Source organism: Protopterus annectens, chromosome 5.part0 (genome assembly GCF_019279795.1).
Source record: "Protopterus annectens isolate FY-2018-M chromosome 5.part0, PAN1.0, whole genome shotgun sequence".
Taxonomy (NCBI): Eukaryota; Metazoa; Chordata; order Ceratodontiformes; family Protopteridae; genus Protopterus; species Protopterus annectens.
The window spans coordinates 1,511,740,679-1,511,765,528 of record NC_056735.1 but is presented as its reverse complement, the minus strand read 5'-3'; the positions used below and the strand labels follow the sequence as shown (position 1 = coordinate 1,511,765,528).

Below are 24,850 nucleotides of genomic sequence, written 5' to 3'. Positions count from 1 at the left end.
TTAAACTGTCACAATGACTTAACCTTAAACCTTCCAAGCCCTGGTCAACTGTCTGCTCCCTTAGGGGGAGAAATCACCCTGCATGCAAAAAATTGGGAACTCATTACCCAAGACAAATGGGTTTTAAGTATAGTTTCCCAAAGATACAGATTCCACTTCACTCCTTACCAACCCCAAATGGTTGGCCATACCTACCCCCAAATCAGTGGGCAGAGGCTCAACAGCAGGTTCTCTCTCTTCTAAGTATCAGGGCTATTCAACCTGTCCCAGCAGAGGAATGGGGAAAAGGTTTTTACTCGAGACTTTTCCTGGTACCCAAAAAAGACGACTCCTGGCGTCCCATCCTGGACCTGTCTATTCTAAACACAATTTTGGTAATCCCAAAATTCAAAATGCTAATGCTTCATCAGCTGCTTCCCATGCTAGGCAAAAATGCCTGGTTGGTAACATTGGACTTAAAGAAGCTTACCTGCACGTCCCAGTAAGGGACTCTTGCAGAAAATACCTACGCTTCAGAGCAGGCTACATGCACTATCAGTTCTCTGCACTGCCCTTTGGCTTATCTACTGCGCCCAGGGTATTCACAAAGTGCCTAGCTCCAGTCATTGCATTCTGTAGGCAAAGAAATATTCAAATATACCCATACCTGGACGATTGTCTAATTCAGGCAGAAAGCCAGGACATATTATTAAATCATCTGGAAATTGTAAAGAAACTGCTAACCTCACTGGGGTACACCATAAACGAAAAGAAATCTCAACTAGTACCCTGCCAACAAATTGTATTCCTGGGAGCAAGCTTGAACACAAATTCCCAGATGGCCTACCTTACGCCAGAGAAACAAGTTTATTTGACAGCCTACTTCAAACTACTGGCCACAAAGACCCAGCTATCTGCAAGAAAAATACTGCAAACCCTGGGGTTCATGGCCTCTTGCATCCTACTAATTCCATATAGAAGACTGCATATGAGGAAACTACAATGGTATCTAAAAAGCCTATGGTGTCAACATTCTCAGGACCTGGAATTAATGATACCTATCATTCTTTGTATAAAGACAGAGTTCCTGTGGTGGGCAGAGACCTGCTACCACAACAAGGGACTGCCATTCACTCTACCCCCTGCCACCCAAACCCTAACAACAGATGCATCAAACTATGCATGGGGGGGCTCACTTGGCAGGGCAATGCATTCAGGGCAAATGGAATCCGAGTCAAATGCACCTGCATATCAATCAAAAAGAAGTGTTAGCTGAACAGAATTCTCTGACAGCCTTCAAGGACCATATTCTTCAGGACAATTATTGGTAAAGACAGAGACAGCACCACTGTTGTGGTACATAAACAAGCAGGGGGAACCCACTCGTACCCTCTCTGCAGACTAACCATGGCTCTGTGGAACACAACCTTGAGCTACTAAGTGCACCTACAAGCTCAATACCTGCCAGGCAAGCTAAATTCACTGGCACACGGCCTAAGCAGAAATCTCATGGACCCACACGAGTGGAAACTGGAACCAACGATATTTAACATTTTGAGAAACAAATGGGGGGAGCCCAGAGCTAGACCTGTTTGCCTCCCCTCAGAATTACCAACTGGACAAATTCTGCACAAGGACTCCCCACAGACAAGCTTGGAAAGTGGCTGCCCTGTCCTTCACCTGGGAAAGCCTCTCAGTTTATGCCTTTCCCCCGCTGCCTCTCCTCTTGAAAGTCCTGCTAAAGATCAAACAGGACAAGCCAAGGACAATTCTCATTGCACCAGACTGGTCACGCCAACACTGGTACCCCCTCTTGCGCAGTATGTCACTGCTGGAACCATGGCACCTGCCTCAGACCCCCCTTCCCTGCTGTCCCAGCAGGAGGGCTAATTAGCTAAGCTCTCCAATGCCCTCCTTTAGTAAACAAGTGCAGGATGTCATTCTGGAAGCAAGGAGGTCTAGTACTAGAAAATCCTATGCTGAAAAGTGGAAAAGATACTGTTCCTGGAGCCAGACTCAGGGGATGGGCATAACAGTGCCCAGCTTACCGCATATTCTTCAACACTTAACAGAGATGCTCCACAAGGGCCTTTCCTTCTCATCTGATAAAATTCATGCCTCAGCCATTTCAGCACATTACAATACTGAAGCAATTCGTCAGAGTGGCCAAAAACTTAAGACCACCCAGGAGAGCCCCTACTCCAGCCTGAGACCTTAACTTTGTATTGGAAAAGCTCACACTACCTCCTTTTGAGCCAGCTGCAACTGCAGAGTTGAAATTCCTTTCTTGGAAAACAGCCTTTCTTCTAGCCATCACTTCAGCAAGAATTACAGGCCCTCATGGCAGTGGAGTCCTTCATCATCTTCCATGTAGACAGGGTGTCCCTCAGGACCAATCCTTCCTTTATGCCCAAGGTGGTATCCAGTGTGGCCCTTAATCAGTCCATTCATTTGCCAACATTCTTTTCTAATCCACAGAACAAAGGAGAACGAATACTGCACTCGTTGGACATGCACAGACAACTTAGATTTTATTTGGACAGGACTAAGCCTATCGGGAAAACTGAACAGCTGCTAGTTGCCTTTGCTGCAGGGGCAGAGGGGAAGGCCATTTCAAAGCAAACCATTTCTAAGTGGATAGGCCATTGCATTCATTTCTGCTATAAGCACCATGGAAAACCTACCCCACAGGGGATAAGATCACATTCCACCAGGGCTGCATCTACTTCAACAGCCTTTCTCAGAGGTGTTCCTACCAGGGGCATCCTAGAAGCTGCTACCTGGAGCTTTGTACATACCTTCATCAAGCATTACCACTTGCCTATTTTTTCTAAATCCAGAGCTGGTTTTGCCACTGCAGTCTTGTAGGGCTTAATAGCTGGTCCTAATGCTCTCTAACTGCTTCCTCCCTTCCTTAGCTTTGGGAATCTACCCAAATATAATGACTGCGACAGTGAAATACGAAGAACATAGTACAGTTGTGTACACTTACCATTAATGTAGATGTTTGAGTGTATTCACTTTTGCAGTCCTGGTTACCCTCCCTCCAGCCCCCTGACTTCTATTGGCTATACCTTTCTTCTTGTTTACTGTATTTAAGCCTTCTGGTGTATTTGCTTTTTGTTGGAGGTGTAACCTTGTATATAATTGCTTCCAGTTATGGGGACACCTGACATCTGGGGCAAGAAAAACTGATGTAATGGTGTCGGCTGCATGCTTTATACCCCTGACTACATGATGTCATGGAAGAAGAGACAGGATTCAATGCAGGACCCAAGACTTTGATAATCAGGATGGTTGAGGGCTACCTGCAGGCAGATAACCCAAATGTAATGACTGCAACAGTGAATACACTCGAACATCTACATTTATGGTAAGTGTACACAACTGTACTTTCTTTCTTCACTGCTCTCTCCTGGTGTGGGTTCTTCAAGTTGCTCATCTTGAGATCTGCAGTAGAAAATTTCTTGACAGGAATAATTAAAAAATTCTATTGACTATGTATTAATTTTTAGAAAATAAAGTGTCTATGTTAATCTAACTTTTACTATACTTTGTTAGATTTTTCTAAAAATTAAAGTATATTTCCTGTCAGGATATTAAAATCTAAGCAGAGCTATGGATTTCTGCTGCTATCAGACTGACATCTTAACCCCCCCCCCCCGGATGTTTTTAATGAGCTCTATTACAAAGAGGTGTACATCTTGGTCATTTTAATAATGATGCTGTAGAGAAGAAATTGGAACATGAATTCTGCATCCCAACTTTTTGCTGTATGTCAAAAATTCATAAAGTATTTTTATACCAGTCCAGCAAAGACAGCATTTGATGGGTATTCACAGAATAAGGGAAAATGTAAATCAGAAAGTATTTATATGTATGATATTGTAGATTTATTCTTTAGAGATTCTGCACCCTTAATGTAAAATGTTATCAAACTGGTTGGAAAGAATGTATTTGTTTTATAACTATAATGGTTCAGGTGTGTGCACAAACATATTGTATTCAAATATGATGGAAGTGTTGCAGTTTTTTCATCAATCTCCAAAAAGTAATGTTTTCAGTTTGATTATGTTAAGTTTTAATAATAAATTATTTTTATCCTAACTCCAGAGAAACAGATTAAGGACACATTCCTTTACACAATCAAGTGCTAACTTAGTAATGAGAATGTTTGAGAAGGAGTATGCCTATTCAGTATTATTTTTCAGGGAAACATGTATGTTATCAGGTTATACTGATGGTTTGACATTAGTTTGCAAATGGTGTCCCCCTATGGGCTGAAGGCCTTGTTGCCTCTTTAAGTAGCAATATATTTGGTTTAACACTAATGACAAATATGCAAAAGCGTACTGCTACTTTTTTAATAGATTTGTTACTAATGAGAAGGAAGAGTAAGCCCTTGCAGTTTGTTATATGGAAAACCAAGTAGTTGTGAATAAATATTATATGTACTAAGGTGTCACTCTCCACATATATTGTCTTTTTTTGTCTATTGAGAGAATTTTTTGCACACATTTTGATGCATTTACTTAGAGGAAAATCTTTTTATTAGAGACTTGACACATTTTGAACACTTTCCGTAATGGTAGGTAGAGTAAAGTAAATATATCTGCTTACTGTAGAGGGTTATGAAAGAAAAAGCAGAGATGAGTTGCTGTCTGGATTTGTGAAGCAAAATAAGATATTTGCAGAAGATGGATGAGTACATTTGACGAATAAAGAAGCAACTTGTTTTTATTAACATTTGTTTACTGAGAAAGTCCAACTTGGCCACAAATACCTTTTTCAGTGGTGGCCAGGGTAGAAAAGCTCCAGCTACATAATTATTACATATAGAAAGATAAAGTGAATAGAAATGTAGGTTACATTGTAGATTCATTTAGTTTTAGAAAATCAAAATACATCCTAAATTTATATTGAGAGCATCCTACATAAATTGTAGCAAACAAAATACAGCATACCACGTTTTATATATATATATATATATATATATATATATATATATATAAAAACAAGCTAGAGACCTGCTACAACAAATTCGCCACAGGGACATCCTACCGTTGTCACCACTGTCTCTCACTTGCTGAACTGGGCTGGCTTGAACTCCCTCACCTCCTTCAGTGGTATCAACTCTCACTCACCCACAAACTAATAAACCATGCACTAAATGTCCCATCCCTCCAGAATCTACTCCAACCCTATCGCACCACCAGACCACTAAGATCCAGCAACAAAAAACACTTACAGATCACTAAAGCCAATAACTCTGCTGGTGAAGCACTATTCTCTTGTACCATAGCCAAATTATGGAACTCCCTCCCACCCTCAATTACCTCCATACCATCATGCACCCACTTCAAAACTTTGCTAAAAGCGCGCCTAAAAACATGCTGGCTATGCCCTTGCAACTCCCACTCTTAATATCACCCACCCCATCCAACCACTACCTTTCTTTCCACTCCACTAACTACCTTAATTATAGCAAGCTCAGATGCTCATAAGCCTAGTACTTATTATACAGCAGGAACTTCTTATTGTAACATTTGTTAATGTCTGTTAAGTACTTCACAGATAAAGATTCTAGTTGTCTACTGATGTACTATGTTCTTCATCTGTAAATATGTTGTAAGTAATTGCTATGTTAAATTGTTAATCGCTATGTAATCCAATGTAACTACTGTCTGTTTTAACTGTGGAGCTTTTCTCCCCGGGCCTCCGCTGAAAATGGAACTACGTCCAGTGGGATACTCCCGGTCAACATATGTAAATAAAATAAAGTAATAAAATAAAATTAAAAAAAAAATATATATATATATATATATATATATATATATATATATTTATATATATATATTATATATTGATAGCCATCTATATATCTATATCCAGATATATGGCTATTTCATATACAAAAATAAGAATGGGTATAAATTAAATGTGCAAGAGGTTATGTTTTGGAAGATGGGAATGTAATAGGTCAGAGAATGTTAGTGAGGAAGAGACAAGGCTAAAAAGGTACAGCTTAGGATTGAGTATGTGGAGATGCAAGTTTTAATACCTTGTAGATAGGTATGTAATGAAAACCTGGTTAGTAGGGAAGAATAGTAGATAGGAAAGTATGGATTTGAGTAGCTTAAGCCAGGGTTAGTACATGAGCAGACCCAAGCATGGGATAAAACGTCCTTTAGTGAATGTTAAAGGCAAGATGGTTAGAGTTTGATCTGGTGGGTAGAGGTAAGGCATTGTAACTTTTGGCTACAGAGTAGGAGTAGAGGCACTGTCCCGATTATTTACTGCATTTGTGGATCATGAGAAGTTTATCCTGTGATAGCAGTGGTCTGTTGGGGAGGAAAGTGTGAAGGATAGTATTGAGGGCAGGGCAGACTGTAGGTTTATGAATCAAATTATCGGTCATAGTAAGTTGTAGGTAATTGGGAACCACAAGCAATTTAAGAGACTAAAGAGCTTTGAAGGGATGGTTGTTTTGTTGCACTAGTTATGAGCCTAGGAATTTTGTGTTATAGCAAGTTTCACATTTATGTTTAGTCAGGACTGCTAAGTTGGTGAGAATAGGAGTTTCGTGTAGGAGTGAGGTTAAAAGGAATATGCCAAGTGTGGTTTTGGTGAATGTATTCAGAAGGTGTTTATGCCTACAAACGTCCCAGGTTTACGGTGTTTTTTTATTTTTTTTATTTTTATGGCTTTGTTCTGTATATGAGGATCATATATATAAGATTGTCATCCCTAATAGTTCCGTAGTGTCTAGGGAGTGGATCTTGAACTTTCGTCTCTAGGGCATATACTTTTTGAAATAAAGAGAAGTGTTTTTTAGGGTTGAGTAAAGGCTGGCTGCTAGAAAGCCAGGGTTCCTGTGTTATTCTTTGCAGGTGAGACAGAATGTAAGTGGGGCAATGGTGCAGCTGTTAACATTGTTGCCTCACAGCAAGAGGTTCTCATGTTCGATTCTTGGCTGGGGTGCTGTCTGTGTGGAGTCCTCCCTGTATTCGTGTGGGTTTCTTCTGAGTGACATTCCAAAGACATGCATCTGAAGCGTTTCTCCCCAGGCCTCCACTGAAAATAGGCTCTGTCCAAGTTGGAGTTTCCCGGTCAACAAATATTAAATAAATGTAATAGTGGAATTGTCAGCATATTGAATGAGGGAGCCTTGAGGGGAAGCAGTGTGAAGTTTATTGATACAAGTGTTAAAGAAGCTGGGACGAAGGATGGAGCCTTGCAGGTCACCAGTGATGTTGGATAGGTATGGTGAATGGGAGCCTTGCAATTTCACTGATTGTTGTCTGTTACAAAGGTAACTAGTGAACCATGGGATCATGGGGATGATAATTCTAGGAGGGATAATTGATATAAGCATTTAGAATGAGGTGAGAAACAGTATTGAATTGCTTTGGACAGATCAAGGAATAGTGAAGAGACATGTTTGCCAGAATCCCTAGACTTGTTTAGAGTGTCTATGAAGGATACTAAGACATTTGTACTGAGGGCTGGCTGAAAATCATGTTGTGTGGAGTATAAATGACTGAAAGAAATGGTCAAGAAACTGTGTATGCATTTTTTAAAAAGTTTTGAGGGAGGAGGTAGAATGGCAGTGGGACAGAAGTTAAATATGTTAGTCGAGTTACCTCCTTCATGCAAGAGAGCAATGACTTTTGTCACAGTAAAGGGATATAGTATTCAAGAATGGATGTATTGATAAGGATGCTGGCTGGAAATGCTATGGTATCTGCAACGAGTCTAACATATTCTGGTGGGAGGTTACCTGCAAAAGTAGAGTAGGTTTTGGCTTGGGAATACTTTTTTATAAAGGTAGTATGGACTGATTGAAGAGAAAAGGAAGAAGAGTTAATTGTGTTACCCTGAATGGACAAAGATGAGATACTAGTAGGATGTGAGTAGTTGGAGGTACCTAAGAGAATGTGGTAGGGAAGGGGTTAGATGAGCTACCAGGGGAAGATGAAGGTAGCTGAGGATAGCACGTGGTTAAGTTGGCAAAACTTTCAATAACATAAACATTGAACATAGTAGCTGTTTGAAAGGGCTGTTCTGAATGAGGACTGGGTTCTTTTTTGGATCCTGGGTTAAGAAGGGAATTAGTAGAAGACCAGAATTTTGAGGTTATGTTTGTGAGTGTTTCACTGAAGTGTATGCATTTGTTTTTTGTCCTTCATTACTTGTTTTTTAAATTGGTTACAAAGTTGGCCAAGCATTTGTAGGTTTGTGTTGGTTTTGTGCATCTGCCATTCTTTCCATACCCTATCTGTATCAGTCCTGAGGCATTTACTCAGCTTTGACAGCCATGGTGAATGATTGGATTGGATTCTTTACATATGGAGTTGAGGTAGATCATTAATGATGATTAAAATTTTAAACTAAAACTATTTACTTCTTCATCTATGAGGGGGAGGTTTATGTGTTCCAGTTAATGGCTTTAATGAGTCATCAAACTCCTGTTGGTTAACTGTAGAAAAATTGTGGGTTGTTTTATAACTAATGCTCGGCTTGTATGAGAAACTGTAGATGGTCACTTAGAACATCTGGAAGTGTACTAGCTGTAGTAAATTTAGTACGGTCAGAAACCAAATCCAGTAAAGGATGGGCACATTGGTTGTTAGTTTTATTATATCTTGTATGAGTTGTAATAAGTTGTGTAAACTTGAATAGTTTTATACTGGTGGATGAGAAGTCAGAGGTCAAGTTCTGCCAGTTTATATTAAGGTCACCTAATATGATTGTTTCATCAGTAGTTGTGTTTGTTAGAAAAAAATGTGTTCTTTAGTTTTAGGAATGTGATAAGAATTTCAGTATTGACTAATTTTGGTATGTTGTCGGCGTATGGAGTAAAACTATAAGATTTAGGGTAGAGTAATGCTATGCCACTAGCTTTCTTTCTTTTTCAAACTATGTCTGCTGTTATCATGTTATAGCCGGGGGGGGGGGGTAGGAACTTGGTCTCTTTTATATTAGGTTTGAGATGAGTCTGTGTGTCAGCTAATGCACTTGGAATATGGTGATAATCCAAGTGTTAAGGTCTGTTATTTTATTGCATATGCTCTGAAGATTTATTGAGGTAGTATGGGACCTGGGTTAGGGTAGATGTCACCTCACAGCGAGATGTTGGAAAACCAGATTTTGTCAATGGTGGCGTTTTTTTGTTTTGTTAATTTGGAATTAGAGTAAATATTTTCATTTAGGTATGGAGAAGAGGGGCTATGTTATTTAAGATATGGGAAGTTTCATAAAAGCTGGCAATAGAGTTATGGTTGAATGTAGTGGAAGGGACAGTTCTGTGTGTTTTTATTGGTATTGAGTGTACAGATGTAATATGTTTTAGGAGAAAGAGAATTATGGTAAGAATGGAGGGGTGCCAGGATGGTAGATGTGGAATAAGGTAATGTGATTCAATGTAAGTTAAGGGGGTATGTAGGGGAAGGAGGAGGCAGGGGCTACCCAATAAGGCAAGAGCGTTTGTGTGGTTAATAAAGAGATAGCAAGGATTGGAGGGGGCAGCAGTGTGGTGGAGTCAAATACAGTATAAATTTAGATGCAGTGGGAGTGGGTGGGAATTAGGGTGTGGGGTAGGGGAGTGTAGTGAGCCCAAGTGTAGCAGAGCCCACCTTTACAGGACACAGAGCATGTCCTTCCAGAGACGGTCAATTTGATGGAAAAGAAAAGAATGCAAAAGCCCAGATATGGGATATTGACTTACTACAGTGTTCTGAATTTAGTAAAATGCTTGATAAAATATAAGTAAATGGCAGCCTGTTTCAGAGGGGGTAAAGGATAATGGTAATTAGTGTTGTTGTATTACATTAATAGGGGATGGGGAAGATGAAATAGGACGCCTGTTCCAGTAGTACAGTTCTTTTAGCTACAGCTTTTTGCATTAAAATTAAGGGGGACATTTGTAAGAGTCCTCAAATACATTAGCTGCTTGAGTTGTCATTTCAGTAGTAGCTCCTTTAATGAATGTTTTCTACTTGGTCTTAAATTATGTGAAGTCAGGGAGTGAACTTGGTTGTGGGATAGGAGCTATAGCTGTGGTAGATACAACTAGCTGTTTGAGTTGCCATTTCAGTGAATCCTTTCCGCTTGCTCTAAAATTATGTGAAGTAAGGAATTAGTTGTGGGGTGGGAGCTACAGCTGTGGTAGATACATGGGTGTTTGGTATAAAGGCTGTGTCGCTAGGACAGTGCAGCCTTAAACCTTTTGCACCCAGGTAGATTTGTCAAAGTATTCTGTTTTATCTAAGAAAAGTTATACTTGTGGTTAGCGAATGTTGGAATAGTTTCAAAATGAACCTTAAAAGTGAAGATAAGAGACTACTGATGTCATACAAGGAAGGAAGAAGTTTAAGTGACTGTTGGTACATAGTGATTTTGTGAGATGTACTGATTTATACCAAGGGTATTTCGACACATTAAGGGGGACTGCCACCTGTGTTTTTTGTAATATTTTTAAATTTGTTAGTACCACATTTTATAAGATTAGTGGTAAGAATTTCATTATTGTTGGTGATTTTTATTGTACGCAATACTGTGAGAGTTGTGTATGCACTGGCATGTTTTTGTAGCTTATACAAATAAGGCCATTAGAAATTTTCAAGCTTATGCTGCTGGCACATGCCAAGGACACTATTCACTGAAGAAAACAAAGCTCAGTGGGAGTTCCTTTTGGTACTGCACAAAATGGTAATCTGACTAAGTAAAAGAATAGTATTAAATAGTGTATGGTTATCTTAAAGGGATAGAATGACTTTGAAAGAAAGACTTCATGTTAAGTTGTCAGTCTCGCCTTCATTCTTGCTTGATGGGTTCGGAGCCAATCCTCGGCTCCGACTCGGCACTTGCTAAGCTCGAGAGTCACTTTTACCAGCTCGAGGCAGCCCCATATCCCATGATGCAATGCGGTAAGTACCCAGATCTCGTTTGCCCCTTCGCTGATGAGGTCCTCCTTTTGCCAGCTCCTGGTAAGTGAATTGTTACTTTACTATTTTAGCCCCTTTCTTAAAAAAACCTTAAAATTATTAGTTTTAACTTAGTTTTAGTCATTTTCTGACAGAAACTTTCCCTGTCTCCTCTTAACTTTCAGTCAGACTTCACCCATCCCATCCCCCCCCCTGTTAGGGTGTGTGTGTGTGTGTTTGTTATTGATATTTAAGTTAATTTCTTGGACTGGTGTTGTGTGTGTGTTTTGTGCACCATGTCTAAAGAAAGGGTCTCAGGCTTTAAGAAGTGTGACTCGTGCTGTCAGAAGATGTCTCTGACAGACGGTCACACTTCTTGCCTTTACTGCCTGGGGCCTCTTCACCTGCAGGACTCCTGTGCTATATGTCATTCTTTTAGCCAGAGAGTCCTGCAGGAAAGAAGAAATAAATTGATTTGAAGGGCCTTCTTAAGCCGGAGGGCTCTCCGGCTAAGTCGGCCCCCTCTAAGACTTCTAAGTCTTCCAAGGCCCAGGCTTCTGTGTCCAAGCCTGTGGCCTTGGCTCCGACTCATTCAGAGTCGAGATCGGCTCCGGCTGGAGCCGATTCTGGGTTACCTAAACCTTCGGCACCGATGGCTATCGGTGCCGACTCTGGTTCGACCACTTCGGTGTCGGCTCCCATCGGTTCCGACCACCATGTGGCCCAGGCATCGGTGTCGGCTCCGATCGGCTCCGACACCCTTACTTTTATGGCCGTATCGGCTTCGGCTGGAGCCGATGCATCGAAGCTACCTGTCGGTGCCGATAAGTTGTCGGCTCCGACAGTTTCTGTGGTATCATCGGCTCCGATGGTTCCTTCGAGGAAGAGGTCGAGGTCCCCTTCCTTTGAGCCGATACTTTCGGCTCGGCCGCCTCTCCTCTCGGGCGGAGCCATCGGAGCCGATCTTCAAGGTCATCCAGGCTTTCTGACCATGATTTGGAGAGAGTGGTCAGTAGATTACTAAAGTCACAGGCACTGGCCCAAATGCTACATAGTCCGTCTCAGCAGACGACTATTAGTCCACACCCCATTGCAGTTCCTCCTTCGACTCTACCCCAGAGTTTGGAGTTGGAGTCTTCGGGAATGGTTTCTGCTATGGCTGAGGGACAGATACCCCTTCTGCTCCTTCAGCCTCTACTCTTATCTCCTCTTCGAGACCTTCCTTAGAGGGATTCGGTGGCTGGGCTTCCCTGGTCTCCTCCGAGGGGGTGAGTGGCATCGGACCCTTGTCCGAACCCGCTCTTCCCCTTGGAGCCTCGGCCTTGGTGAGCTCGGCTCCGACATCTGCCTCGGAGCCTTCTTTTTCGGTGGGTCCTGGAATTCCTAGTTCTTCGGAGCGGGTTCTCTCGGACCTTCCTGGGAGGGGAGCCTTCGAGGTGATGAAGAGTGTGCTGGCCACTGGTCTCAGCCAGCAGTCTGTTCCCTTAGCTCCTCCCTCTATGGTGCCTGTTGACATCTCTGCCACTTCTCTTGCTCCAGGACCCAGAGATCCTCCGCCTCAGGTTTCCCCACTGGGAATATCCCCCTCTTCCGAGGATTCTCCTGATTTGTCGGGAGATCCTCCGCAGAAGAGGACATGTAAGAGGAAACACGTAGACTCCCCCGAGTCTATCACTTCTGATACTGACTTAGATGAGTCAGAGGGATCCCCAAGATCCCCTCTGAGGATGTCTCCTTCTCAGACATCCTAGAACTCCTTAGACAGAGGGAAACTGGCCCACCAATAATCCCTCTGAGGATGAGTCAGTATACCTGAGGCGTTTGGATCTCGGCCCTCCACCTCCTGGGTGTCTCCGCCTTCGACCCCTTATGCAGGTTATTGCTCGAAGGCGTGGGCTGCTCCTGACTCTGTAGAGCCAGTCCCTAGGAGGCCTTCTAAATTTATTACTGCCCCGACTGACAAGCATTTCCTTACAAAAGGTGTCCCCGCTGATGCCATGGTGGTGGCGGCTGCCACAAAGAAGGAACTTGCAGATCCTTCCGTACCTGTCCATCCTCCTAATAAGGACTCTAGGACCATGGATAGATATGGTAAGCGGATGTTTTCTTCAGCGACCTTTGCTATGCGTTCGCTGAATTACCTATGTCACTTCACCAGACTCCAAAGGGATATTCTTAAGGAGCTAGGTGAAGTTGTGCAGGATCCTACAGCTGCAGGGGCTCAGGAAAAAATTGCTTCGCAGCTAGGAACCCTTAACTCCATTGCAAACTCCTCCATGCGGCTGATATCATATGCTGCTGATGGAGCGATTAGGGCCACAGGTACAGGTGTGGCTCTTAGACGCCAAGCCTGGATGCGGCTATGTAATTTTGCAGATCCCTTTAAGGCGTCCTTCACAAACTCTCCCTTTGATGGTTCAGCTTTGTTTGGCCCTCAAGTGAAGGAAACGTTGACCAGGTGTGAGCAGGACGGCAAAACTCTTTCTGCCGTTGGAGTCCGTTTTTCCACCCCTTCTAGACTTTATCCCAAAGGACAGAAGGGTGGCAAAATGTGGTTCCGCAAATCCCAAGGAGTCACGCCGGATTCACGTGGTCAGTTTACCCCTAGAGGCAGAGGGGGTAACAATAACAGACGCCGCTCTAGAGGCAGAGGGGGTCCACAAAACCAGGGAAACAGAGAGTCTCTCTCTGACAAGCCCTTTCAGCATCCCTGAGATGTTGCCCGGCTGTCCCTCCTTGGAGGCAGTCGGGGGAAGACTATCGTTGTACCCAGAAGCCTGGCGTTCTCTCACTCAAGACAAATGGGTACAGTCGATCATATCCGAGGGTTACAAAATTCCTTTCGAGGAAAGTCCTTTCTATCCCTCAAATTCCCTTCCAGACGTACCACCCGGTCTAAGGGAAATTGCAGAGTTAGAAGTCTCAAAACTACTGCAAAAAAGAGCCATTCAGCCAGTTACAACAGACCATTCAGAGCCCGGAATCTACTCAAGGTTCTTTTGGTCCCCAAAAGACGGAGACTGGAGACCAATATTGGATCTCAGCAGACTCAACAAGTCTGTGAGGAAGACAAGATTCCGAATGGTCACTCTTCAGTCGATTCTGCCCTTCTTGCAGAAGGACAACTGGATGTGCTCAATAGATCTTCAGGATGCGTACTATCATATAAAAATTCACAGACGCTCCAGGAGATTTCTCTGCTTTCGGCTGGGGTCCAGTCATTTCCAGTTCAGAGCTCTGCCCTTTGGTCTCACTACAGCCCCCAGAGTGTTCACCAAATGCATGGCAGTGGTCACGGCTCACTTGAGACGTCAAGGATTCCAGGTGTTTCCGTATCTCGACGACTGGCTCCTTTCAGCCACCACCAGGCATCAGCTTGTTCAAGCCAGGGATTACACAATAAATCTTTGTTCTCATTTGGGCATCTCGATCAACTTCGAAAAGTCATCCTTATCGCCCTGCCAGTCTATTACTTTCATAGGCACAAACTTAAACACTGTTCGGATGTCAGCTACCCTTACAGATCAAAGAGTTTCAGACATTCAAACTCATGTCAGGATCATTCTAGCCAACAAGAAAGTACAGGCCAGAATGGTTCTAAAGGTGTTAGGCCTCATGGCTGCGGCCATTACTCTTCTTCCCTGGCTCGCTTCTACATGCCTTCTTCAGTGGATGTTGTTCACTCAGTGGTCTTACCAACAACTTCCAATGCGTCACCAAATTCTGGTGACACAGATTTGCAAAAATCATCTTGCTTGGTGGATCACTTCTCCCCAGATTCACCAAGGCAGACACTTTGTACCCCCATCCCCGGTAGCCACTGTCACCACGGATGCCTCCCTGATCGGGTGGGGGGGGGTCATTATCAGGGCAGGATGGTTCATGGGACGTGGCAACTGTTCGAATACCACCTGCACATAAATGTCCTAGAGATGAGAGCAGTGCTTTTAACGTTGCAAGCCCTCAACGACTTTCTTCCGGTAGGGACAATTGCAGTCCACACAGACAACATGTCTGTAGTTTGGTATATCAACAAACAGGGCGGAACCAAGTCCTACCCCTTGTGTCGAGAAGCGCTCAGACTTTGGCAATGGGCGATCTCCTCTCATCGGTTTCTGGTAGCAACGCACATCCCTGGGAAAACCAACATTTTAGCGGACAGATTGAGCAGAGCTATTCTCATGCCTCACGAGTGGTCTCTCAAGCAATCTATAGTGGAGGAGATTTTTCTGGAATGGGGTCGCCCATGTTGCGATCTTTTTGCTACTCCCCAAAACAGCAAATGCCCAGACTTCTTCTCTCTCTTCCCTCTGTCAGGCCATCCCCCCAGAGACGCTCTGACCCAGGATTGGCCCCAGGGACTTCTTTATGCCTTTCCTCCTTTTCCCCTGATCCCTCAAGTTATCCAGAAAGCAACCGCTTTGAGAGCCAAAATGATTCTCATTGCTCCTTATTGGCCTCGACAAATTTGGTTTCCGTTCCTCCATCGTCACCTTTTGGTGCAGCCGTGGCATCTGGACCCAGTGCCAGATCTTCTGATTCACCAATCCGGTCAGCTGCACCGGTCTATCCCTTCTCTCAACCTCACAGCATGGTTGCTCCACTTCCTTCCTTAGCCAGGCTTCCTTTGATCTCTAACCCTGTTAGAGACATCATAGTAGCTTCTTTAAAATCCTCTACCAGGAGGATTTATACAAGCAAATGGAAACGTTTCTCTTATTGGGCTAAAGCCAAGAATATTGATCCCTTCACTGCCCCAGTTCAGGCAGTTTTGGACTTCTTAGCGGAGATTTTTCATGCAGGCTCCTCTTCTTCCACAGTTAGAGTTCAATTGGCTGCTATCTCGAACTTTCATGTCGGGATCGCAGATCACAATATTATGTCCCATAGGCTTTGTAGAGCCTTCTTGAAAGGAATTTTCCTGCTAAAGCCTCCAATCAGGAATCCTCCTCCTCAATGGGATCTAAATTTAGTGCTGACATCCTTGATTCTTCGTCCCTTCGAGCCAGCTGTTTCTTGCTCCCTAAAATTTCTTTCTTGGAAAACATTATTCCTAGTAGCTATTACATCGGCCAGGAGGGTGTCTGAACTTCATGCTCTATCGGTTCGACCCCCCTATTTGGTCTTTCACAAAGACAGAGTATCATTGAGAACTAATCCGACCTTTTTGCCTAAGGTCGCCTCAAAGACTAATTTGAATCAATCCATCGATCTCCCTGTATTTTTTCCAAACTATTCAAACAGATCGGAACAAAAACTACATTATCTTGATGTCCACCGCCAACTCAGATATTATTTGGACAGAACTAAACAATTTAGGAAATCCGATCAACTCTTTGTTTCCTATGCGAATAACAACAAAGGCCTTCCTGTCTCTAAAGTGACCTTATCTAGATGGCTTTCTTCTGTCATCTCTGAAATTTATCTACTCAGGGGAAAACAGCTGTGCTCAAAACCTAAAGCACATTCAACTAGGAGCTTAGCTACTTCTACAGCCTTTCAAGCTAGACTTCCTTTAGACACTATTTGTGCAGCGGCCACTTGGGCCACTCCTCATACTTTTGTTTCCCATTACAAATTGGACTTGGCCTCCAGGGACAGAGGCAGTTTTGGCTCTACAGTCCTCAAGAGTCTGTTCCATTGAGCCACCCAGGATAGAGGTGCTAGGGACGCGGTCCCATCAAGCAAGAATGAAGGCGAGATTGACAACTTAACATTAAGAAGTTATGTACCTACCATAACGTTCCATGTTAGTTGTCTTCTCGCCTTCTTTCTTGCGACCCTCCCTCCTTCCCCCAGGCCTGGACAGACCTTTTCTACAAGGAATTATTATGCTGAAGACCATTCAGAGCTGGTCCTTCTTTCATCCTGTAGGCTTTCTTTCTTCCTTTGGGAAGTGTTTATGCTTGGTGCTATTGCCCTTTGTCATCAAACGAGATCTGGGTACTTACCGCCTTGCATCATGGGATATGGGGCTGCCTCGAGCTGGTAAAAGTGACTCTCGAGCTTAGCAAGTGCCGAGTCGGAGCCGAGGATCGGCTCCGAACCCATCAAGCAAGAAAGAAGGCGAGAGAAGACAACTAACATGGAACGTTATGGTAGGTACATAACTTCTTATTTTTTAAGAAGAGCTGTATATTGTTCAATTTGTACTTTAAAACCAAACAGTTCTAAGATGGATTAAAATTGGAGAGTTTTAATTGAACGTGGTTAATTGTTTGTGATGTATTGTTCTCATATTTTTATTTATAAGGAGTTATCATTAAATTGAAGCTGAACATTTTCATTTTTTTTTAGTATTTGCAGTTAAGATTTTTTTTAATGTAGAGATTGTATAGGAAGTAACTTTTGATCTACAATCAGTAGAGTAGTGTGGTATATAAAATCAAGGAGCAAGGGCTGAAGTTCTGTGTAATATTTTGAGAAAATAGAAAGGAATACACCTCCAGAAACTTAGAGTTATGAAACCGAGAATGCAAAAGGAAGAGCAAGGGTGTCTGTTTAGAAGAAGCTATTAAGGTGAAAAATTCCTTCATATTATTTGGAATTCTAATGGTGATAATTTAAAACTCCTTGTACAGTACCAACATTTGGGAACTTGTCTTTATTCTTAGTTAACATTTGTAGGTTATTCAAATTAAGCTTAAATAATGACTAGGGTGAATTTTATTTGCTAGAAAATTGAGGTAGTTGTTGCTCTTTCCAGTGAGTGAAGAAAGTTTACTGCATATGAAATTGATTTTGCAAGAAGATTTGACACTGAATAGTAAAACATATAAAGAAAATTATGTAGAAGTAACTAATTTTAAGACTTCTATAAAATATTGAAGAAACTATTGTGCTGGTGTCAAAAGAGATTTGAACCTTTAACACACCAGCAATTTATTTTACTGTTATGTAAATGTTTAAAGTATTACATTCCATAAAATATATGAGAACATAGTGTTTATAATACACTTTGACCATAAAACTAAAAAATCAGTCCCCCCCCCCCAAAAAAAAATGTCCAGCTGAGTAGCATCCTTCAGTGTATTCAGACGGTGAATTTACAAGTTTAAAATTTTCAAACAAAAAAAAGCATAGATTATTATTGATATTCCTTTAATACTTTCATTATCACAAAAAGCATATGGAAGCCCAACTGGTTTCACCAAGCAAGTTTATAGAGGTTTCTTGTTCTTGTGCTAAAAAGTTGTAAATAAGTATTAATTCCTTTATGTGGCACACTGTTTTGTTTATTCACTTTTAGTCACTGTTGGCGTGACACTCAAACTCCATATGGAAAAAGGGAAAAGGAGTTTGTGGATGGATGGAATGTGCATTAGCTAATTATTTGCTAGTTATTGTAAAGTTACCACACCACACTACACCTGTAAAGTAAATCCACATTGCTTATATATTTAGAATATGCTAGTGTTATTGAATTTCTAATCTGCTTTGATTAGATTGATCTAAATTTTGTAAATTAACTTCATTGCTTCTGTTTCTTGTTTCAGGCAGAATTAAACTGGACCATTTTTCTTTGCATCATAGAAAAGGTATCTGTATTTTCCTTTATTCTTTAGTGCCACTGTTTATCTGCTGAAAGGTAGTGACTTCATTGTAGAGCAGGTTTTGATTGTTAGAAAGTTTATCAAGGATCAGATCAGCAAATTCTATGTTATCAAATCCTTCACAAATAGTAGGCTTTAAAATATTGAAAACATTTGAAAAGCTGCAAAAACACTGGTAGTTACAACCCACGATTTTTAACTGTACTTTCACCAAGGCTCTTGCACCTTGGTTGACTTTTCACAATCGTGCAGTTCTTTTTTTTTTTTTTTATTCTTTTGTGCATGTGTTTTTCAAATTTTTTTTTTGTACCAGAATCAGTTTGTGTTAATTTTGAATGTTTAGCAGTGAATCACTGCATATACAATGAAATGGTCATAAGAAAAAAAAAACAAAATGTATGGTTCCTGTTCATATGAGCTCAGACTCTTCTATTCACCGAAGAAAAGAAAAATGTGGGGCAAACTAAAACAAAATCAGAATTATAAAAAAGGTAGAGAACGGTATTTCAAACTAAAATAAATGTATACTAGCAGACACAACTGTTCAGCTAAATTCAAAACTTGCTACATTACAATTTTGGTCTCCATGAATTTTTAAACACAAACTTTTTTTTTCAGAACTGTAGCTCATGGTTTATGCCTAACAAATATGCAATGATTACTTAGGAGTTGTGCTTTTTTAATTCATGTTTGCATATACTTGGCTAGTCCACCTAAATCATATGGTACGAATAATTTACTTGAGTCTTAGAAAACAAGTGTTTAAATTATTAGACTATATTAGTGTAAAATCTGATTTAACTAGTTATGTGTTTGAAATGTATGTTACTCATGCTGATGGGGTGTGCTTTGGTCTTTATTTCTATCCGCATATGATTTAATGTGTCGATACTAACCTGTTCCACTGAGTGTAGCTTTCCTGCATAGTTTGATTGTCAAAAAGTACTTTGACATTTCTGGTTCTCCTCTGACATACCATAGAGATGTGGTAAAACAATGTCTTTCCTTCTAACAGCAAGATTAAGACCAGCAGGCATTAGGACTGTTCAGTAGGTAAAACGTTCCAAGGCTGCCGAACATCCTCCCTCTGTCTATTTTACTGCCAGAGTTTATTTGAGAAAAAAATGGCTCCAGTATGATTTTCATTGTTTGGACTAGCAGTTCTGGGAAGTTTGTGAGTAAAACCAAGACTGGATGCAGTATGAAACAAACCAAGCAACACTGATACTGAACAAGTGTTTAGTAAAACTAAGCTTTCAGGTCAAACAAACCCTTCATCTATGTATAAAAAGTTTTTATATACTGATGTTTGACCTGAAAGCTTTGTTTTATTAAATACTTGTTCAGTATCAGCGTTGCTTGGTTTGTTTCATGTTTGTGAGTAAAACATTTCAAGTTTTATTTCTGAGTATTGATGCTCTATTCTGACTTGCTTTCCTGACATTCTGTTTAGTTTTTGAGGTTTTCCTGTTATTTTGAGACTATGCCAGAGCTGGAGCTTTAGGTCTGCTATGGATTAAAAGATAAATCACAGGAATATTAGACAAAGATTCCTTCCCAAGATATAGGCAGTCTGCTTGCCTAAATTGGTTGGAGGGAAACAGCACAATATCCACAAGTACTTGTTTTTTGCAGAATTTTGAAATATACTCTCAGAAACAGAAACAGGTGCTTAAGGCTGCATTTATTGGTGCAAGTACTTTCAGCCAAGAAAACTCATGAAGAATATTCTATTGCTGCTTCCATTTCCCCCAAATATTACACTTTAGTATTGAGTACACTATCCCATACTTAAAAAGCAAAACATATTAGGTTGAAATGTTGTGGTTAGGCCCAGTTGTTGCTTTTTGTATGTAAAGAAGGGAAAGAATGGAATAGCCAGTTAAAAGTGTTGAAGTTATGGATAATTTAGCAGAGAGTGTTAAGTTGACAAACTGCATTCAGACTAAAAACTTAACCACCTTTTCTGGTTGTGGTTGTACAAATATGCTTTCTTTGTCCAGTAAACCTCAAAGCCACATACATCTTTAGTTGCTCCCTCCCCTGGCTTACCTGAAACCAATTATAACAGGTTGGCAGAGGCACTGATGAGGACTGGGAACACCTTGAGGACACTTTGAATTTTGTCACCATCACCACTGTTTTTGGCCCAATTACCAAGGATACCAGCTATGATTCCCCTCGGCCGTGATGCTGGTGTCAGGGCTAGCGTTATTACAGATTTATATGGTGTTAATGTCAGTGCTGTTTAGGTCACTTGTGACTTTTCTAGAATCAGATTTTGCCTTATTGTCATTCTTCTTGATGCCATTGCTAGTGGGTACCAGTGGTGTTCTCAGCACTAAGGCTAAGGCCTGAGATCTCAGCAGCAGTGTCAATATCTGGCCCAACTTATTCATTCCAGGGTTTTCAATGCAGAATCTTTCAGCATCAAGTCAACTCTTTATTTTTTTCGTAGGTTATTGTTTTCTGTCCCTGCCTATTGGCCATCAAGCTCACTCTCATTAATTATAAGGCTATTCTTTATCCACCACTGAGTACTCCCAGTTTGTGGGTGAGAGCTGAATGAAGAAGTCATTATACAGGCAGCCATGGAGGTGGCTTGTGCCATTGCTTCCGAGCTATGAGACCATGTGTAATAACCTTAACCCCACCCCTTGGTGGTTGACAGAGGTACTTGTATCATTAGGAAGGTCTGCTTTGCTCTCCCTTTTATGTGCATTCTTTTATACACACACATTGTACAAGACTACTACCACCAACTTGGTAAAACCAAACATATAGTCTTGTTTATTTCATTCCGTGTAGGCATCTACTTACAGGTGGCAGAATGGCAAACCACTACCACCCCAACAAGATAAATGATCTCGCATTGGACACACAGTTCTGTTCTCTTACATGACTCTTCCAGCACCTGACCCTCTAGTCAACCACTGGTCTTCTGGTTTATAGTCAGGGCTATTTTTCCTTCTGTGCCATTCAGCTGGGTGACATTTAGTTGGTTCTTAATGTCATTGCTGACAACAGGAAGCTGTCTTGCAATATTTCTTTTGACCCTGCAGCAGATGTTCTTCATGTTTCACTGTTGCAGTCATCACCTGTGGATTATCCCTGCTGTGGTAGCCCTTGGCCAGACTGAATACCAGAGTCAGTGTTTTTTTGCGTCAGCTGCCGATGTCATTACATCAGTCTTTCTTGCCGTGGAGCCCATAGCAGAAGCAGTTCGCACGAGTGCTGGTCGGTCACTACCAGAAGTTGAATTTCAGCTGAAAACGTCTATAGCTAAGTACCGCGTTGGGGATCCTTTTTCTTGCACTAACTGATGTCCGAAAAATGTTAACATTTGTCTCGCCTGTGGAAAGCAGATCCCTCACCGAGACTTCCATTCTTACTGCGTCACTTGTTTAGGCCCAGAGCATGACGTCCCCCGTTACCGGTTCTGTGCCCTCTTTAATGCGAGAACCATTTGCCATAGAGCTCTTTTTGTAGACAGTTATTTTCATGTTCTATCTTCGCATTCCGGTATGGCGTCTGTCAGCCAACAATCTGTGGACATTCCGAAAAAATGTAGAGATAAATATAGAGACAGGCCACACAATGCTAAGCCTTCCGATGACACTACCACTAAGCAGGTCATCAGTTCTCCAGAATTCAGTGAGGCGCTTATGCAGCCCCTTATGCCCAATTCGATATGTATGCAGGCCTCTACTGAGACCCTTTTGGAGTCTGGTATGCCGCAGAAATCTTCTTCATCTTCCGAGCCTTTGGCTGTCTCTGCCTCGGTTGGGTCCGGAGCCGTGATGCAGACACCGGCTTCCGAGGAGGCTTTTCGCACTACCAAATCTAGACAAAACCGACGTCTTCGTATCCGACTACCGTTTCTCTCAGACCGATGGATTCTGTCAGGCTTAGAAGCCAGGCCACTCCTAGGAAATCTGCTTCTAGCCACCATCTTGCTACTGCTCCACCTTCTAGCCACCATCTTGCTACTGCTCCACCACCCCAAGCACAAATGCTTAAAATGGCGGAGGATCTCATCTCTCTTATCCCAGGTAGTCAGACTACAACTTCTGAAAGGAAAAGGCACCTTTCTCCAGAAGTTAGAACAGAACAGATTCTGAGGAATCTGACTATTCAGTTTTTGAGGAGGAACAGCATCCCTTAACTGCTTATGAGGATTAAGATGCAGTGGAATCCATCCCTTCTGCCTCCCCTCCAGAAGATCTTTCCTTTGGGGAAACCCTTCACTCTCTCAGGGAACATTTCCAAATGGGAGTCTCAGGACTTCCCACAGTCTAAGAAAAGACTTAGTTTCTGGACCTGCCCCAGCACAGACCCCTGGCCATCCCCCCTATTTTAGAAGTGGTGGATATTTTCCATGAATCCAGCTTATCCCCTGACAACCTTGCTCCTGCTCCCATTAAACCTGACTGGTACTACAGAGTACCGGATTCTCACAAATACCTGTACAGAAATTCTGCTGCAGACCCAGAGGTCATTACACAGGTACTTAAAGGAGCTAAGACTAGTTTTGCCAAGAATCCTCTTCCTTCTGACAAGGACTCCAGAGCTCTGGACAGATGGGTAAACAAGTATACACCTTTTCAACTTTAGCCATCAGAGCACTCAATTGTCAGTTCCATATGTTAAAATATCAACAACACACTTAGGAACTATTAAAACAGAAGATTGCTACCTTTCCTTACTGTGTCAGTTCAAAAGAGTTAGCAGATTTACTGCACTCTGCTTGTCAAGTGGCCAAACACTCATTACAATGTGGATATGATGCCCTAGAAGCCTCTAGCAAGGTAACAGTGACAGGTTCTGTTATTAGGAGACATGCATGGCTGAAGGAACAACCTCTCCCTGATCATGTCAAGTCTAAACTTATCGATGCACCCCTAGATAAGGAGTGCTTGTTTGGGGAAAAAGCAGAAGAGGTGTTTAAAAAGATGGAAGACAAAGCAAAATCTATGCAAACCGATCTAGACATCATCACAGAGGCCAGAAGGTCCAGCACCAGAAAATCATACTCGGGGAAATGGAAAAGATTCTGGTCCTGGAACCAGTTCAAAGGGGCCAGTACCTCCCATCCTTTCATCCCTCTTATCATAGATTACCTAGCCGAGTTGCTCAATAGTTGCCTGTCTTTCTCCTCTTTTAAAATCCATGCCTTAGCCATTTCTGCCCATTATGATTCAGACCCACCCCTATTCTCTTATCCTTTGATTAAGCAATTCCTCAGAGGGGCTTCTAATATCAGACCTCACAGAAGGCCCCCCCCCACCCCATGCCTGCCTGGGACCTAAATTATGTTCTAGAAAAACTAACCTTACCTCCTTTTGAACTTGCTGCTTCTACAGAATTGAAATACCTCTCCTGGAAGATGGCTTTCCTACTAGCTATCACCTCAGCCAGAAGGGTATCAGAATTTCAGGCTCTCATGGCTGTTGAGTCCTTCATCATTTTCCTTGCAGACAGAGCCTCCCTGAGGACTAACCCCTCCTTTATGCCCAAGGTAGTATCTGATGTGACCCTCAACTAGGCTATACACCTACCCACCTTTTTTCCCAACCCTCAAAACAAGGGGGAAAGAATTCTACACTCGTTAGATGTGCACAGACAACTCAGATACTATCTGGAGCGTACTAAACCATTCAGAAAAACAGACCAACTACTTGTCAGCTTTGCCCCTGGGGCAGAGGGGAAGCCCATTTCCAAATGAATATCACACTTTATCCATTTCTGCTACAGACTACATGGGAACCGCCCCCCCAAGTCTATCTATACCCATTCCACTAGGGCAGCCTCCACATCCGCAGCCTTCCTCAGAGGAGTCCCCACCATGGACATCTTGGAAGCTGCCACCTGGACCTCTATCCATAACTTTACAAAGCACTACCACCTACCTCTTTTGTCTAAGTCTAGGGCAGGATTTACCTCTGCAGTTTTGCAGGGCCTGCTGACTCATACCTAGGACTATAACCTGTCCTTCCACCCATCTCCTCAGGTGTGAGAATCCTCTTACGGATGATGACTGCAACAGTGGAACACGAAGAACATAGTACAGGTGTGTACACTTACCATAGATGTAGATGTTCAAGTGTGTTCACTGTTATAGTCCTGGTTTCCATCCCCCATATAACATCTTCCCCTAGGGGGACATAGGCTTCCCATGGTGGCTTTTAGCCACCAGGACCACTTTTCCTTATTTCCTTGTGCTTCTGATGAGTTAGGGCAAGAAAAACTGTTGTAATGTCATCAGCTGCCTTGCTTTATAGCACTGACGACCTGACGTAGACTACAGGCGACAGCAGCCGACGCAAAAAAACATTGACTCTGGTGTTCGGGCCAGCCAAGGGCTACCCAGCAGGGATAACCCACAAGTGATGA

At 42.2% G+C, this 24,850-nt stretch overlaps 1 protein-coding gene across 1 annotated transcript in view; it reads left to right on the top strand.

Moving 5' to 3' along the window:
* The window catches only part of LOC122802390 (E3 ubiquitin-protein ligase listerin-like), a 1,831,112-nt gene that overhangs the window by 536,976 nt on the left and 1,269,286 nt on the right, over window positions 1-24,850 (top strand). The window contains exon 9 of the mRNA XM_044072016.1: window positions 18,401-18,442. Coding sequence (XP_043927951.1) covers window positions 18,401-18,442 — 42 coding nt within the window. The remainder of the gene's footprint in view (window positions 1-18,400; window positions 18,443-24,850) is intronic.